General features: G+C 36.5%; 2 protein-coding genes and 1 long non-coding RNA gene across 5 annotated transcripts; 2 read left to right on the forward strand and 1 right to left on the reverse strand.

The window, feature by feature from the left end:
* Positions 1 to 248: 248 nt before the first annotated feature.
* Positions 249 to 5,558, reverse strand: LOC18607740 (phosphatidylinositol/phosphatidylcholine transfer protein SFH3). 3 transcript variants are annotated; one of them, XM_088803258.1, is made up of 15 exons: positions 5,539 to 5,558; positions 4,527 to 4,689; positions 3,764 to 4,025; positions 3,316 to 3,415; positions 2,891 to 3,157; positions 2,697 to 2,774; positions 2,482 to 2,583; positions 2,346 to 2,395; positions 2,115 to 2,214; positions 1,946 to 2,017; positions 1,744 to 1,827; positions 1,407 to 1,530; positions 884 to 1,263; positions 652 to 729; positions 249 to 544 (listed from the first exon to the last, which is right to left on the reverse strand). In XM_088803258.1, exons 2-15 carry the CDS (start codon positions 4,570 to 4,572, stop codon positions 527 to 529), a joined length of 1,761 nt encoding a protein of 586 aa, XP_088659384.1. In that variant the 5' UTR covers positions 4,573 to 4,689; positions 5,539 to 5,558; the 3' UTR covers positions 249 to 526. The 3 variants fall into 3 exon arrangements, with proteins under 3 accessions (XP_088659384.1, XP_088659385.1, XP_007042121.1); XM_088803259.1 differs by lacking the exon at positions 5,539 to 5,558 and adding an exon at positions 5,016 to 5,278 and having other exon boundaries at positions 3,764 to 4,004; XM_007042059.3 differs by lacking the exon at positions 5,539 to 5,558 and adding an exon at positions 5,016 to 5,277.
* Positions 2,076 to 2,622, forward strand: LOC148763939 (uncharacterized). Its single transcript, XR_016024489.1, has 3 exons — positions 2,076 to 2,187; positions 2,295 to 2,377; positions 2,496 to 2,622. It is a non-coding gene; the product is annotated as an uncharacterized LOC148763939 (long non-coding RNA).
* A 1,819-nt stretch (positions 5,559 to 7,377) lies between the features above and the next one.
* Positions 7,378 to 12,004, forward strand: LOC18607741 (diaminopimelate decarboxylase 2, chloroplastic-like). Its single transcript, XM_007042060.3, has 8 exons — positions 7,378 to 7,960; positions 8,613 to 8,787; positions 9,530 to 9,679; positions 10,000 to 10,161; positions 10,550 to 10,735; positions 11,265 to 11,387; positions 11,466 to 11,555; positions 11,801 to 12,004. The coding sequence occupies exons 1-8, from the start codon at positions 7,464 to 7,466 to the stop codon at positions 11,879 to 11,881; spliced, it is 1,464 nt and encodes a 487-aa protein (XP_007042122.3). The 5' UTR covers positions 7,378 to 7,463; the 3' UTR covers positions 11,882 to 12,004.
* The last annotated feature ends 1,788 nt before the right edge of the window (positions 12,005 to 13,792 follow it).

Raw genomic sequence — 13,792 nt, forward strand, 5'->3', positions numbered from 1 at the left:
CATACAATTGTAAAAATTAAAATGTTATAACCAACTACAAGGTTTTAATCTCTTAAGCAGGCATTGATGGAAAATAAAAAGAAGGAATGATATTAAAAAGATGAACTGCATTAGCAGATTATACTTACACGTGCACGTGCAACATGCCTTAGGTGGTAGTAATCTTGGTGGTAGTGGTATAATTACTTCCTGATGTTAGAAGCCTAGACACTAGGATCTGGTCAGCAGAAACTTGAGAAAGGGACTGATTTGATCGGAAACATCTCCAATCTTTTCTCTGTAGCCAAGATTTCTACTGTTCTTTTCTTCAATCTTATTGCCACATTTTTAACTTTTTCAGAACATTACAACCAAAGCCAGCCAAGACCTCCACTTCTCTAAATTTATTCAACATATACACAAAAAAGGCCAAACTCCATAATTTATAGGGTCTTGGAATCGAATACTTTTACAAAGCAAAACAATGTTCAAAAGAAATTCGTCTGTGGGGCTGAATATGACCAACGCCACCCATGTCAAGTTCGCCTTACCAGCGGAATGGATTCTGCAAACACAATCCAAGGAAATGAGTTGTGAAAAACACCTCTATATATAACTATAGTTTGCATGATCTTAACTAATGAAGCAGAGTATAAAATGTTGATAACTTACAAACTTCTTCTTTTTCTTCTTCTTGTTGTCGATGTAGGTTTGAAGCTCCTGCTGTTTACTAAGGGCTTCCTCAAGTGCCTGCATAAGCAAGGAAGGAAACAAACAATTAAGAACTTTTATACTCTTGGGTTTCCTAGCTGTGCAAAATCTTTTATACTTAAAGCATCTAGCTATCTGTTTCGAGGGTTCTTCAGGATTTGAGTTCCAAGATAACCAAGCTGGACGTATGTACCTTCTTAGCTGCGGATAGCTCTTCTTCCAGGGTGCAGACCCTGCTTAAAGCAGCATTCAGCATCTCCTCTTTCTCGGGTGGCATGACTGCTGGTTTCCTGATGAGAACACTCACCTTCTCTTCCAACTCAGCCATACGCTTCATCATGGAAAAGTAGTCAGCGCTAGTGATAGGTGGCAACTGACGGGTATGGCCTGCGATCATTGGATTAGCATAGTAAACTTGTCCACCGTACAAGGCAGCTTCACTTAGTTTCCGGGGCATGTTGCGGGACAGGCGAACCATGGTTACTACACCCATAACGAAGGCCATGATTCCTCCAAAAATGTTGGTGCTCATTGCTTCAGTAACCCTGCTATCATCCTTCACAGGGTAACAATCTGCAGTTTTAGGCGGGAAAAGTGGATAAATGAATGGTGCTATTTCATATTCTTAAACTCAAGATCATTTCTCTGAATGTAAATCAACTTCAAAGATTAGATTCATGTACTCAAGGAATAAGCCCTTTAGCAACAATATCTACCTTCGGACGTGGCAAATTTGTTATCTCCCACTGATTTAGGCCAGGAAGCATCTACACCCTTGTCAACCATGGGAATAAATTTTTCATAGGCATAGGAATTCTGGCACTTTTTCTTGATAGGAGACTGAAATATGTGACGACAAAGTACTTGCTTAACAAGTGGGATTAAAATTGACAGAGAAAGTGAAAAGCAGAAACTGCAATCTGTCCTGTTAAAATAGTTGCTAGTTCACAACTCCTAGTTTGAAAAATTTATAATCGACTATGTATTTAGCTGCATGAATCATGATCTATCTCGATGCAGGCTTTGGCATGGCATGATATTGACAAAACTTACTTCAGGAACAGGAGATAATGGTGGATTCTCTGCATGCCATTCTGCAGTGTCCATAGCTGGTTCTGCGTCAAAGGAATGCCTCCTCTTCATGTCCAGAACATCAAAGAAAAGGTTAGGCTTGTAATTTATAGAGACTAGATATTGAGGCCTGGGATAATTTGTGAAAATTGAAATGGACAGAGCCATGGCTAGGAGTAACTACCTCTCGGCATGCTTTCTCCTCAACGCCCGAAATATTTCTCCTTGTGCACTTAGCCTCGCCATTTTGAACCATCTAGCTCATCAAAATGAAGTACTCCATCAATTTATAATTCCAAGAATAATGAAAAATAGATATTACACTAAACATCAATCAATCATTAGGTGAATACCTTCAATATTTCAGGATCCTTCCATGGACCCTTGTCAGAAGTCATGCAGCCGCCTTTGTCAGCACAATTACAGGTACCGCCCAAAAACTCTGGCAGTTCACTGTTGAAAAAAAAAATGTTTGAACATCATTATGAGAAACTCTTCCCCACCAAAAACTGATAGGACATTAGGCAGGTTAGCTTTGGTCGACAGAAACAGGAATGGATTCGATTGGTCAAGAAGGCACTCACTTAGCATCAATTACTTCAAGCAATTTGCTCTGGTATTTGTTACCCAAAACCTGGTGAATATAGCATAAAGTTGTTTAGCAAAATTTTTGGTATCACAATCTGATCTTGTTCAGGTAAATTAGTGATTCATACTTACATGGATTTTTGCAGTGGTCTTTGGGTCAAGGAACGATTTAACTGTGCTCCATAAGAGCCTAAATCCAGAGCCAGCATTGATGATAAACATGCGGTTCAGAGTCTACAATATAGAAATATTCAATTAGCTTCATCTTGACTGAAAAAACTTCATGCTAGAAGTAGACCAAGAATCTCAGGGACACATTAGTTTGATCTTATGGAGTTAATGAATACCTCAGGATAGTTGTCACCATCAATTTTCTGAAGGCGCTGGAGGAGCTCTCTTGCAGCCTTGTTGAAGCTTTTAAGCCCCTGAAAGTTCATTCATGGTGTAAGAATTGAAAGTGAAATTAAACAAAATATGGAGAAAAAAGTATGAAATTCGCTCTATCTGAGTACATAAGCAGCAAATCTGAAGTCTCACATACCACTCCTTCTACATCCAATATGGTTGTGCTTTGACTGATGTGCTTTTTTGCTGCAATTGATGCAGCAGGAAACTTAATAGCAAAGGTTTTCTCAAACTCCTTTACGTGGTACTTCAGATAGCGGTCTATTGTTGTTACTTGAGTCAGCTTGTTAGCGTCAACTTGACCCACTCTTTCAATATATACAGGTCGTCCATCCTTGTCAACTCCATGATATCCTTGTGGGTAGTACTTAACTACTTCACTGTATTCCTTGAAATCAAAGTCCTTAACAGAGAAATTGAAAGAAGAAAATTCAGATGCGTTTATGAGAGAGGCAAATTAGAGAAAGTTGCACTGTATTGTGTGCAATATGGAAGCAGTCGTATTCAGTGTTTTTTTCTTTCTTTTCCTTTTTTTTTTTGGTAACCAATAACATTATATACCTCCATGATTGTGTCAGCACCAAAATCCTTCCTCCATTGGAGCATATCAGCCCACATTTGCTTTGCTTTGTCAAGATCGAATTTCCTGGCCCTCAGAAATCTGTCATCAACTAATGAGTTAGTGACCTAGATTTTCATCCAAAGTTAGCATGCAGCAGAGTAATGTAACACCATTCACATTGAAATTGCTCCATTTAGGTTAATTACGAACATCAGCAGTAGCGTTCTATTTTGTCTTATTTGTGGAAACTACGTTCATCCTGCAGTTAAGTTCCTTGTAACTTCATATACAAAGTTGCTAGGAAAATGGAAATGAAAATCTGAATACAGCTTTTCTGTTGAATTCCCTAAAATCGTTTTCGATCATATGAACTTTGACTTTAAAGCTTGTGTATTAACTTTATTTTCTTTGTCCCGATTAGTGACTACTAGATGAAAAAATCGTCACCTTAGCATCATATGATGATCATCATGTTTAGCAGGTAGTAGTTCATCTAAGATAAGTGCTTGGCGGAATGCATCCACTGCCTGTAGCTCTTCAGCATCAAGGTTATCCTCTATAGCAGCAGACATAACTCTACTGTGTCTCCTGGTCTTCTTTTTAAGAGAATGCCTGAACTTGCTTGAGGCACTGATTGCCTTTTTCTTAAGAGACCCAAGCCTTGTCTTCCTCTCATCCTCAGAGTTTTCTACATCAGATTTTTCGAGACCTGTTAAAATTGGGCAAAGAAGAAGCACTTGCAAACTCAAACTTTTATCGAGAAAGTAAAAGGAAAAGAAAGAATTCGTGTTATCAGTCCTAAACATTTCTCATCTCCTTGAAAACAAGTAATGATGTAGAATTTTCAGTTTTTAAACTAAAGTGTTTACAATCTGTACTTGTACAAGTCCAGAACTTGAGATAATTACATGTTACAAAAGAGATAACTATAGCGGTGGATGATTCTTGATAGATGTAAATGATAAGATTAGTGCTCATCTCTATTCCTATAAGAGTCCTGAAACAATATAAATCCAAAAACAATATCCCATTGCAATTTGCCATTTTAAGGTAATTTTTTTTTTTTTCGAAGGGCATGAACATTTTATTGATAGAGCTGGCAAGGGGGTTGCCATGATTGAACCATAACCAATACCTCATATGCATCTAAAGCATGAGTGTATAAATGAAAAAATGATTGGAAAAGCTGCAATATTTGTAGAAGACTCACCCGTTCGAGCTTGTCGTTCAAGAGGTAGAGACAAAGTGTCAGCCATGATTGAAATTTTTTGCAATACCGTTCAACACCCGGGTAAAGATGGGGCAGCAGGTTCAAACACTTGCACTCATACAAAGATGTTCAAAACTATTGCCCTTGCCAATTAGGTTTACACCTATAATCACATCCAAACATCAAAATAAGCCATTGAAATCAAAGGAAATACGTCTTCCCAATGTTTTTAAGGATTAGAAACATGATATGGGTGCAAAGGGTTGTCATATTTGCACATGTAAAGATCAAAACACATAACATCATGATCATATACCTACCAAAAAAAGGGAAAACAAGTATATGTATAAATGTACAATTGTAAGGGGTTGATGTCAAAATCAATGTCTATGGAGGCTCAAACAGATCAGAAGTTTGAACCATAGTTGAAGACCCAAGGACAGAAACTTGTTTGGGCAAGATGGAAGAGAAAGAGAAACATTATCTTACCATATGACAGGAAGTTGAGGGCTACTAGAGAGGAAGGGAGAGGTGTATATATCACCCGAATAAATCTCTCGTATAGGTGGCCCCTAGAACATGTCTATAAAAGCCAACAGGCCAGGGCTGACATTGACAGATTTAGTTCTTCAGGAGATAGATTCGTTTCAATGTTTACTAATCTTGACGAGGTCTAGAAAACCCTACAAAAACTTTTGTTTGAGTTTCTGTTAAAAGGGTGGGCAGAGAGTTTGGCGATATGCAATGCCGCTCCATTCAAACCTTTTTGACAGTCTTGTATCTTAACTAACTCATCAACCGACTCCACCCTATTTCCCGGCCGAATTTGCTAGCTACTTCATTTCTTTAAGTAAAATATAATTCCTTGTCATAGTCATGCACCATGTCTATATTAAGCAAGCGTCAAGTGAAATACATATATTCACATCCCATTTTGAAAACCATTGATCAATACAGTTGAATCTGTTATCTGAGTAGAGTATATTATTCTACGAATTGTTCCCCTTCTTACCTTTTGGATTCTTCCGTCTTTCAAAGAACATTGAGATCCCCGAATTGGAGAATCGGCATGGAAATTTGGGTTTGTCATTGTCTCAATGAATAGCAGATAAAACTTGGGTATTTGTTGTTAAGTTTCACACTTGTATGTCAATGGCTAGTTTCCAAATTTAAATCATCAATAAATCCTTCTTCAACCATGTTATCCGCCATTGTTTTACCAGGAATGGGTAACTTCAATGGTGGGATCTTTCAAAAAAAAAAAACAAAAAAATTCAGATGGTGGGGAAATATTTTAGATATAATTTTTTTTTTCTATTCTGTAAAATATTGATGATCACTATCATTGTATTATCCAGATTGAGTTGGTTGTTGAGGTTTGGAGGAGAAAAGTCAATTTGCTTAGTGGTGCTCCACTAAGAAATGCTCATCTTCTTGCTCCTGCTAAGTTGCTAACCAGCATTTCTTTTTTCATTTTTCCTTATCATGCTTCTAAGCAATTGAGACATATCCATCCCAAGACAAATTAGAACACGAAAAGAAAAGCTAGCTTTGCAAAAGATTATGTCAACTTTACATTAATCTACTCAGAAAATCCACCAAGCCATGATCAAAGGACAGCCTCTTCTTCAGGTTTTTTGGTACATTTTCTTTGATCATCGTCAAGCACTAAGAGGCTACATGCAAGTCACGAGTCCAATAATTTAATTTCAAAAACTTTGCCAACTGGCCAAAATTGATAAAGAAAAGGATTCACCAATGATTTGTTCTTGCTATGACAGATTCTTCTTTGCTAAAATTGTAGTGTAATGCTATAATAAAGGGAGATATTAGTTAACAAAAAAAAAAAAAAAAAAACCTAAACTCTAGGTCCTTAGAAGTCAAATTTGGTTGGCCTACCCCTAACAATTTAAACAAATTCATACTATTTTATTTACATATCCTCCATTTTTAACATAGCTGAGGTTTCAACTACTTAACTACCATATGATGCCTGGAAGTTAATGATGCTTTTTTTGGGCAGTTTGATTTGGTAGTAATTTAATTACTTGTAAATTGTTACTTATTTCACTTATAAAAGGATTATTAATTTTAATCTAAAACTTCTCTAAAAAATTCATAAAAAAAGCATAACGAGGAAGCCCAAAAGAAGTGCATGTATCTGTAAACACAAATTTTGTCAAAATTAAAAAATTCAGAATTTAATTAATGAAAAAACCTATTTATGAGTTATCATGATTTATCTCTTATTAAATTAAAATAATTTAGAGACAAATTCAAATAGACTTTAACTGTGGTACATGATTTGTTTTTGAAAATTTTTTAATTAGCTAATTTTTTATATATGGCATCTTGTAATTGGATAAAAAATCTATGGTATTCTCTAACGAAATGACTTAATTTTGATTTTTCTCTCTTCCAAAATTAATGGCTGATAAAAAATAATTACTATATAAAATATGTTCAAATTAGTTGTTGTACTTTATGGTTCACATCCATCTTATTGTAAATTTTTGTATTATCTTTTGTTAGAGAATGCAGTTCAAATCATTTCACTTGATTAAATCAAAGCAAAGTCATAAACTTTCTTCTTTAAATATAAAACAAAAGAAAAAATCCTGCATTCTGTACTGAAATAAATAGTGCAGCCCAACCTTGGGTGCTATTGGGCCAATATTTAAGGCCTTAGGCCCAGTTCTAGGACACAAATGAGCTAGCTGAGCGGGCCCCAATTATATTTACAATTACAAAATCATTAAAACCCTAATTGCAATTAGGATAATTATGAGAAACTTTCTCTGATTAACGCTTCAGTTCAAATTTCCTTTTTTTGTCAACGGTAAACCTTTCTTTTCTACGTTATAAAAAAAGAACTGCCCTTTTACTCTTCTGTCTAAAAACAGTCAGCAAACGAACATCGCGTCACCTTCTCCATCAATGGCGGCGGCTACTCACCTTCTCTCTCACTCCCCATCTCTTCCCAAAACCCTAAACCACCCTTTAACCCAAAACCCGTTTTCAAAATTCCCCATTTTGCCCCTCAAACCATCACAAAATGTCTTCAAACGCCACTCCCTCTCCATCAAAGCTGTCCTATCCCAAAACCCTGCCAAAACCCTCACCCCCACTTTTCAACACTGCTTCACAAAATCCCCAGATGGGTTTCTCTACTGTGAGGATACCAAGGTTCAGGACATCATGGAAAAGGTCGAAAAGAGGCCGTTTTATTTGTATAGTAAGCCTCAGATTACTAGGAATGTGGAAGCTTATACAGAGGCTCTTGAAGGTTTGAAAAATTCGATTATCGGGTACGCGATCAAGGCGAATAATAATTTCAAGATTTTGCAGCATTTGAAGAAGTTGGGTTGCGGTGCTGTCCTTGTTAGTGGTAATGAACTCGAGTTAGCTCTTCGTGCCGGCTTCGATCCAACTAAGTAATTCTCACATTGACCCATGCTTGGTTATGTTTCTCATTTCGATTTGTTTATAACTTTATGTTTCTGTTAGCTACTTCACATTTGGATACAAAAGGAAATACATTTCCGGAGATGTAGTAAAACACTTAATTTTTATGAATAACGAAATGCATTATTTTACTTTTATATTGAGCAATTATGTTTAAATGCGCTTTACATTTTAATCATTTGGTTTATTATTTATTGATTTCGCCATTGAATTTTTAGCAACTTTTTAGGAAGTAAATAGCAAATAGTAATAAGAAGCAAGTAAAAGAAGCAGCATCCAAACAAAGCCTTAGTTATTCGTTTGTTTGCACCTCAGGGCCCTATTAGAGTAGGGTCCTAGGAGGGGTGATCTGGATATGGTCTCACTTCTTGGCAGTTTTGCATAAAGTAACTGCTTTGGAGATTTGAGGTATGCTCTTGTGCTTCTCTGTGCTAGACTTTTTAATTATACTTGGTAATGCACCCATCATTACAATGCCGATTGATATTTAATGTATCGATCATGCTCAAAGATGTGCCAGGTCATGTTAAATTAGTTTTTGACTATTTGAGTAGGAATGATTTGGATGTTTTTGTTGTCTGTTTATTTAGTTTGATTTGGTGTTGATATCTAAATGTATAGGTGTATATTTAATGGGAATGGGAAGATCTTGGAGGATTTGATAATAGCTGCCCAGGAGGGTGTTTTTGTGAATGTTGATAGTGAATTTGATCTGGAGAATATTGTAGCAGCTGCACGAATTGCTGGCAGGAAGGTTAATGTTTTGCTTCGGATAAACCCAGATGTGGATCCTCAGGTAATGCTATAGCCGTAGTGTTAAGTGTTAATTAACTGGAAATTGTAATGTATATGATTTGTAGTTCTTTATTTTATAACTAAGAAAATAACTTTTTAGAACTAAATTGATTAAACTTGGTTTTGAGTTTACCATAGCAAATATAGGTACATATAAAATGGTTTAAAACAAAATGTAACTTACTTTTTAGTATAGTTATTACTTCATGTCTCGTCCCTTAAAAGCATGGACTTTAAATTATGATACAGGATTTTCTGATGGGAAATATTGGTTTATTGAAGTGCAATCAACAGAAACTTCATCCCATTCTTAGGACATCCAACCACCTTCTCAACCTCTACTATTTTGTCTCCATTTCCATGATGGCTCTTTTGCCAGTAAACCTCTTCATGTCTGCCTTTTTATTCAACCTTACCTGCTGGCATTTTTCTCTTGCACCAGTTTCATGTACCTCAAGAACTAGATTTTGTTCCTTAGCTTGAAATCCTCCTGCCTACTGCTCTCCATTCTCAACTTTCAAGTTGATGATCCATGATAGAAAGGTTAGTAGAGTTACTCAATACAATTGGTTTTTGGGAATGCAACTTAAACCTAGCTTTGAGGATTAACTTAATTCAAGGAGAAGACACTCTAGACACTAGAGAAAGCCATCAAAGACTTTAAGATTAAAGAGATGCTAGGAGCACGTTTTTTATCTAAGTTCTATATTGATGTTTTTATTTACTTTGCTTTTACTCTGTAGGTCCATCCATATGTTGCTACTGGGAACAAGAACTCTAAATTTGGCATTAGGAATGAGAAGCTGCAGTGGTTTCTGGATGCTGTAAAGGCACACCCTAATGAGCTGAAGCTTGTGGGGGCCCATTGTCATCTTGGTTCAACCATTACCAAGGTATCTCAAGTTCTCAACAACACTATGTTTATTTGATCTAACTTTCTGCAAATTTAGATCTGGTACAACAGAAATATTGAGGGCAGGTTTCACAGTGGTTAGTCCAATACTTTTCTGATGACCTAGTTGACTGATGCTAGATCAACCAGTACTTGTTGTTTGTTTTACAAGTTGTTTCCAAGATTCTCCTATCAATCCTTCAATTTGGTTTATTTTTGTATTCATTAATATGTTTGTCTTAATCTAGTAGACAAATTACACATCAATGCTATTGAGCCTCACACCTGTTCTAATTTGAAGCCCTTGTGTAATGTGTTCAGGTTGATATATTCAGGGATGCTGCAGTTCTTATGGTCAACTATATCGATGAAATCCGTGCCCAAGGTTTCGAAGTTGATTATTTGAACATTGGAGGTGGTTTGGGGATAGATTACTACCATAGTGGTGCTGTCCTTCCCACGCCGAGAGATCTCATTGACACTGTGAGGCTCAGGCTTCTGAATCCTGAATTGTTTTCATAACATTTGTGGCTTATTCATGCATGAATTATTTGGCTAGCTGGTGTGAGAAATAGGAGTGCAATAGTAGTCACACTTTGGCTGGGGCTGAAGGTGTTTACATAATGGTTTCTTAGTGCTTTACATGCTTCATTAGCTTGTATAAAGTTACTTCATGCCATAAATTAACCAGTGCTTCTTAAGTTTCAACTCATATGCTTTCTTGTATAAAATGTCTTTTATGTTTAAATAAAAAGGCTATAGTACTTACCATGGCCATCATCCTTGTTAGGCCATATATGAAGCATCAATAAACATATGTTAGGAGTGATAAGTTTGACTAATACTATTGTTTTGGCTGTGGTTGGTGTAGGTCAGAGAATTGGTCCTTTCAAGAAATCTTAATCTCATCATTGAACCTGGGAGATCACTCATTGCAAATACTTGCTGCTTAGTCAATCATGTCACTGGAGTCAAAACCAATGGAACAAAAAATTTCGTTGTGATTGATGGCAGTATGGCTGAACTTATCCGTCCTAGTCTTTATGATGCTTACCAAGTAAGTATAAGTAAACCATGTCCATCATGCAGCGTATTGATCCTTGAGATGTAAGACCCCTCCCCCTCCCCCTCCACCCCACCCCCAACCCTTTCTTAACTGTTGTTCAATGTCAAACTGTTTGTTATCTACTTTACATTTTATTATCACTAGCATCTTTGTTATTGGAAAATGCTTGGCCTTGGAATGAAAACATTATCAGCTATCAAGTTCAATTTTTGATGAAACCATGCAAATACAGTCAAAGTAAATTAGCAATCAGTTTGAAGAATGCCTCAGTTCTAGTTTGTGTTGAGTGAACTTGTGCCAGCGTAGTTGATTCTCGGCTATCAATCTCACCACCTTCACCTCACCTCTATTTAACCTATGTTGCAATGCAGACCTATTTAGTTTCTGTTTTTTAGTATTTCTTAAACTTCCTAAATATATGAATTGCTAATCACCCAAATCAAATTTTCATTGTGTTTTCTTAATGATAAAAATTTATATTCATACGGTCTCAATGGACCCAATTCATATTTGATTGCAGCATATAGAGCTGGTTTCTCCTGCACCTCCTGATGCAGAGGTTTCTACTTTTGATGTCGTTGGCCCTGTTTGTGAATCAGCAGATTTCTTGGGAAAGGAGAGAAAACTTCCAACCCCAGCTAAGGTATTGCGTTTTATCTATAATGGGACTGTTGGAGCATCAATTACTTTAGATGCATGATCAGGAGTTTTATTTTTGCAGGGAACTGGCCTAGTTGTGCATGATGCAGGTGCATACTGCATGAGCATGGCATCGACCTACAATCTCAAAATGCGCCCTCCTGAGTACTGGGTAACGAACTTTAACCTTGATTATGTTTATGGCAAGTTTGTTTTATATGTTGAGATCTTTATTCTTTAGTAGTGGTTATCTCATCAACATGATCTTCTTCTTAGCAACTAGTTTGTGTTAAATTTGTTTGTTAAATGAAAATCTCTGCATCATAAACAGATGACTCACCAAACAACTTGCATTAGCAAACAATTGTTAATTTCTGTAGAAAAAGGTAAATGGGAATTTCAAACTAATGTTTTCAGGTTGAAGAAGATGGATCAGTGACTAAGATCCGGCATGGGGAGACATTCGAAGACCACATGCGGTTTTTTGAAGGTCTTTAAGTTAATTAAAACATAGAAGCCAGCTTGTTTGAGGCTTGAAATTGGATCTGGCTTTGCAATCGTCATGGATATATTATGTATTTGAATTTTCATTTAACCAGCTGCTGAAGACTTTTTGTGGTATGATTTTATTTTGCTAAGCCTAGATGAGGTGGTAGTATCAGGGAAGAGGAACTTGCACAAAGATTGAATAGATGAAATCAATGCCTCCTACCCCACACCGTGCGTGGCCCCCTTCTAGTAGAACTAATCTTTTGACTGGGTAACAGAGGAGTGTTCTGCTGGATAATTTTTGGCCGTTCCATCTTTCTATGTGAGGGTGACACCCAGTAGGTCCCTTCTTTTTAACCACAAGAAACAGAAGGATTAGATTTTCAAAGCGGAGATGGCCCCCATGAGTGTGGGGCTTGAGCTACTTGATTTTCATGATTCAAGTTAAGGCCTCATGGGATGCTGTAAACTAAGACATAAACCCACCACCTTTAACTTATGTTTTCTTCCAAATAGAAAGAATTGGATTGGGGTTTCCACTGTTTGATATTGTTGTCAGATGCCTTAACATCGTCAAAGCAGTGAAAGCTACATTTGTTGGTAGTGATGGCACACCTAACGCATCAAAAGACCAAATTGTCATTTGTGTTGAAATTATGCATTCAAACTATTGCCATCTTCCTCGGGCAAAAGATAAAATTGTTGCATCAAGCTGTCTCACAGGTTGATTATGGGTTAAAGTCGACAAACTTTCAAGGGGTAATACTCTGTATTTGCTTGGATCCAACTTCATCTGTTAATGGTGATGGTGATATCTCTACGCATGGTGGGTTTCAGTTTCACTGAGGTATAACAATAATGTTGGCGTCTTGCAGTCGGATTCTCAAATCCACCCACAAATGGCAGCAATGAGCATTTGATGACGTAAACATAAAAGATGGAGAAAAAAGAAACCGCTCTCAAGTGGACAGAAGAGTGTGGAATAAGTGGAGAGAAATCAGAGAGAAAATAATGATGGATCATGAGCCCACAAAAGATATAATGTTTCTTTTTCCATTGGATTAGACGAGGAGGAAGCACAGACACTTGAATCCACGCCACCAGTTGTACATTTTGCATGCTTTTTAATAGACAGTGACCATTAGTTGACACACAATTAATGTTTTAGTTCGTTTGTCACTTCACAATTTCCTCAACTTTTTTTAAATTAAATATATTATTATTATTATAATAAATGCAAATAATTGGTAAAATTGTGGGACAGCACTTGCATCCCAGGATCCGTGCACAGATCAGAAAAAGCATCAAACTCTCTCATTATTTGATCAGTGGAAAATAAAAAAGAAAGAAAGAACAAACAAAGAGATGCCTTGGGAAATTTTTGTTTAAATGTGGCAAAGGAACAAACAGTGATGTTCGAGTCCTAGGTCTAAAATTATATGGAAACGTAAAGACCAAAGAGATGTCCCTATCAATTCTGTTTGGGAAAAACTATTTCTATTTCAGGGTCTGTTGTTGCTTGGCCATCGGGGCATGTTCCTCCTCCTCTTCCCCTAAGGTCCTTGACAGTTTTATAAGTATTATCAAATGGTTAAGATTATGCTAAATTATCCGAAATTAATCATTATACCTTATTAATCTCCATTCATAAATTAAAAATTATTTGTATAATATATTGTTCATATACCATATGATTTTACAACCTGTCACTTTATTGAAACAATATTATGGATTTTCCTTGGAAGAAAGGACCCTTTATTATACGATAATTCCAAGAGAAAGTTAGCTTTTCTAAGTTTCTAATATTAAATGCCGCCGAGGCATTTTATTTCCGTCATTATTGACAAAATACTATCGTCAGGATTCTCCTTGAAACCATCAAATTTTTTTTCTTTTTTTAATAAGATTTTATGCTGTCTG

This window comes from Theobroma cacao, chromosome 2, assembly GCF_053813885.1.
Source record: "Theobroma cacao isolate CCN51 chromosome 2, ASM5381388v1, whole genome shotgun sequence".
Classification (NCBI taxonomy): Eukaryota; Viridiplantae; Streptophyta; class Magnoliopsida; order Malvales; family Malvaceae; genus Theobroma; species Theobroma cacao.

Bases quoted from the DNA above. Each gene is read 5' to 3' on its own strand.
- LOC18607740 (XM_088803258.1), bottom strand. From the start codon at position 4,572: ATGGCTGACACTTTGTCTCTACCTCTTGAACGACAAGCTCGAACGG. The intron at 2,775-2,890 runs GTATGTGAGACT...ATGAACTTTCAG, and splicing joins TATTGGATGTAGAAGGAGTG to GGGCTTAAAAGCTTCAACAA. The intron at 2,215-2,345 runs GTGAGTGCCTTC...TTTTTTCAACAG, and splicing joins CTTGAAGTAATTGATGCTAA to TGAACTGCCAGAGTTTTTGG.
- LOC18607741 (XM_007042060.3), top strand. From the start codon at position 7,464: ATGGCGGCGGCTACTCACCTTCTCTCTCACTCCCCATCTCTTCCCAAA. The intron at 7,961-8,612 runs GTAATTCTCACA...CTAAATGTATAG, and splicing joins GCCGGCTTCGATCCAACTAA to GTGTATATTTAATGGGAATG. The intron at 11,388-11,465 runs GTATTGCGTTTT...TTATTTTTGCAG, and splicing joins AACTTCCAACCCCAGCTAAG to GGAACTGGCCTAGTTGTGCA.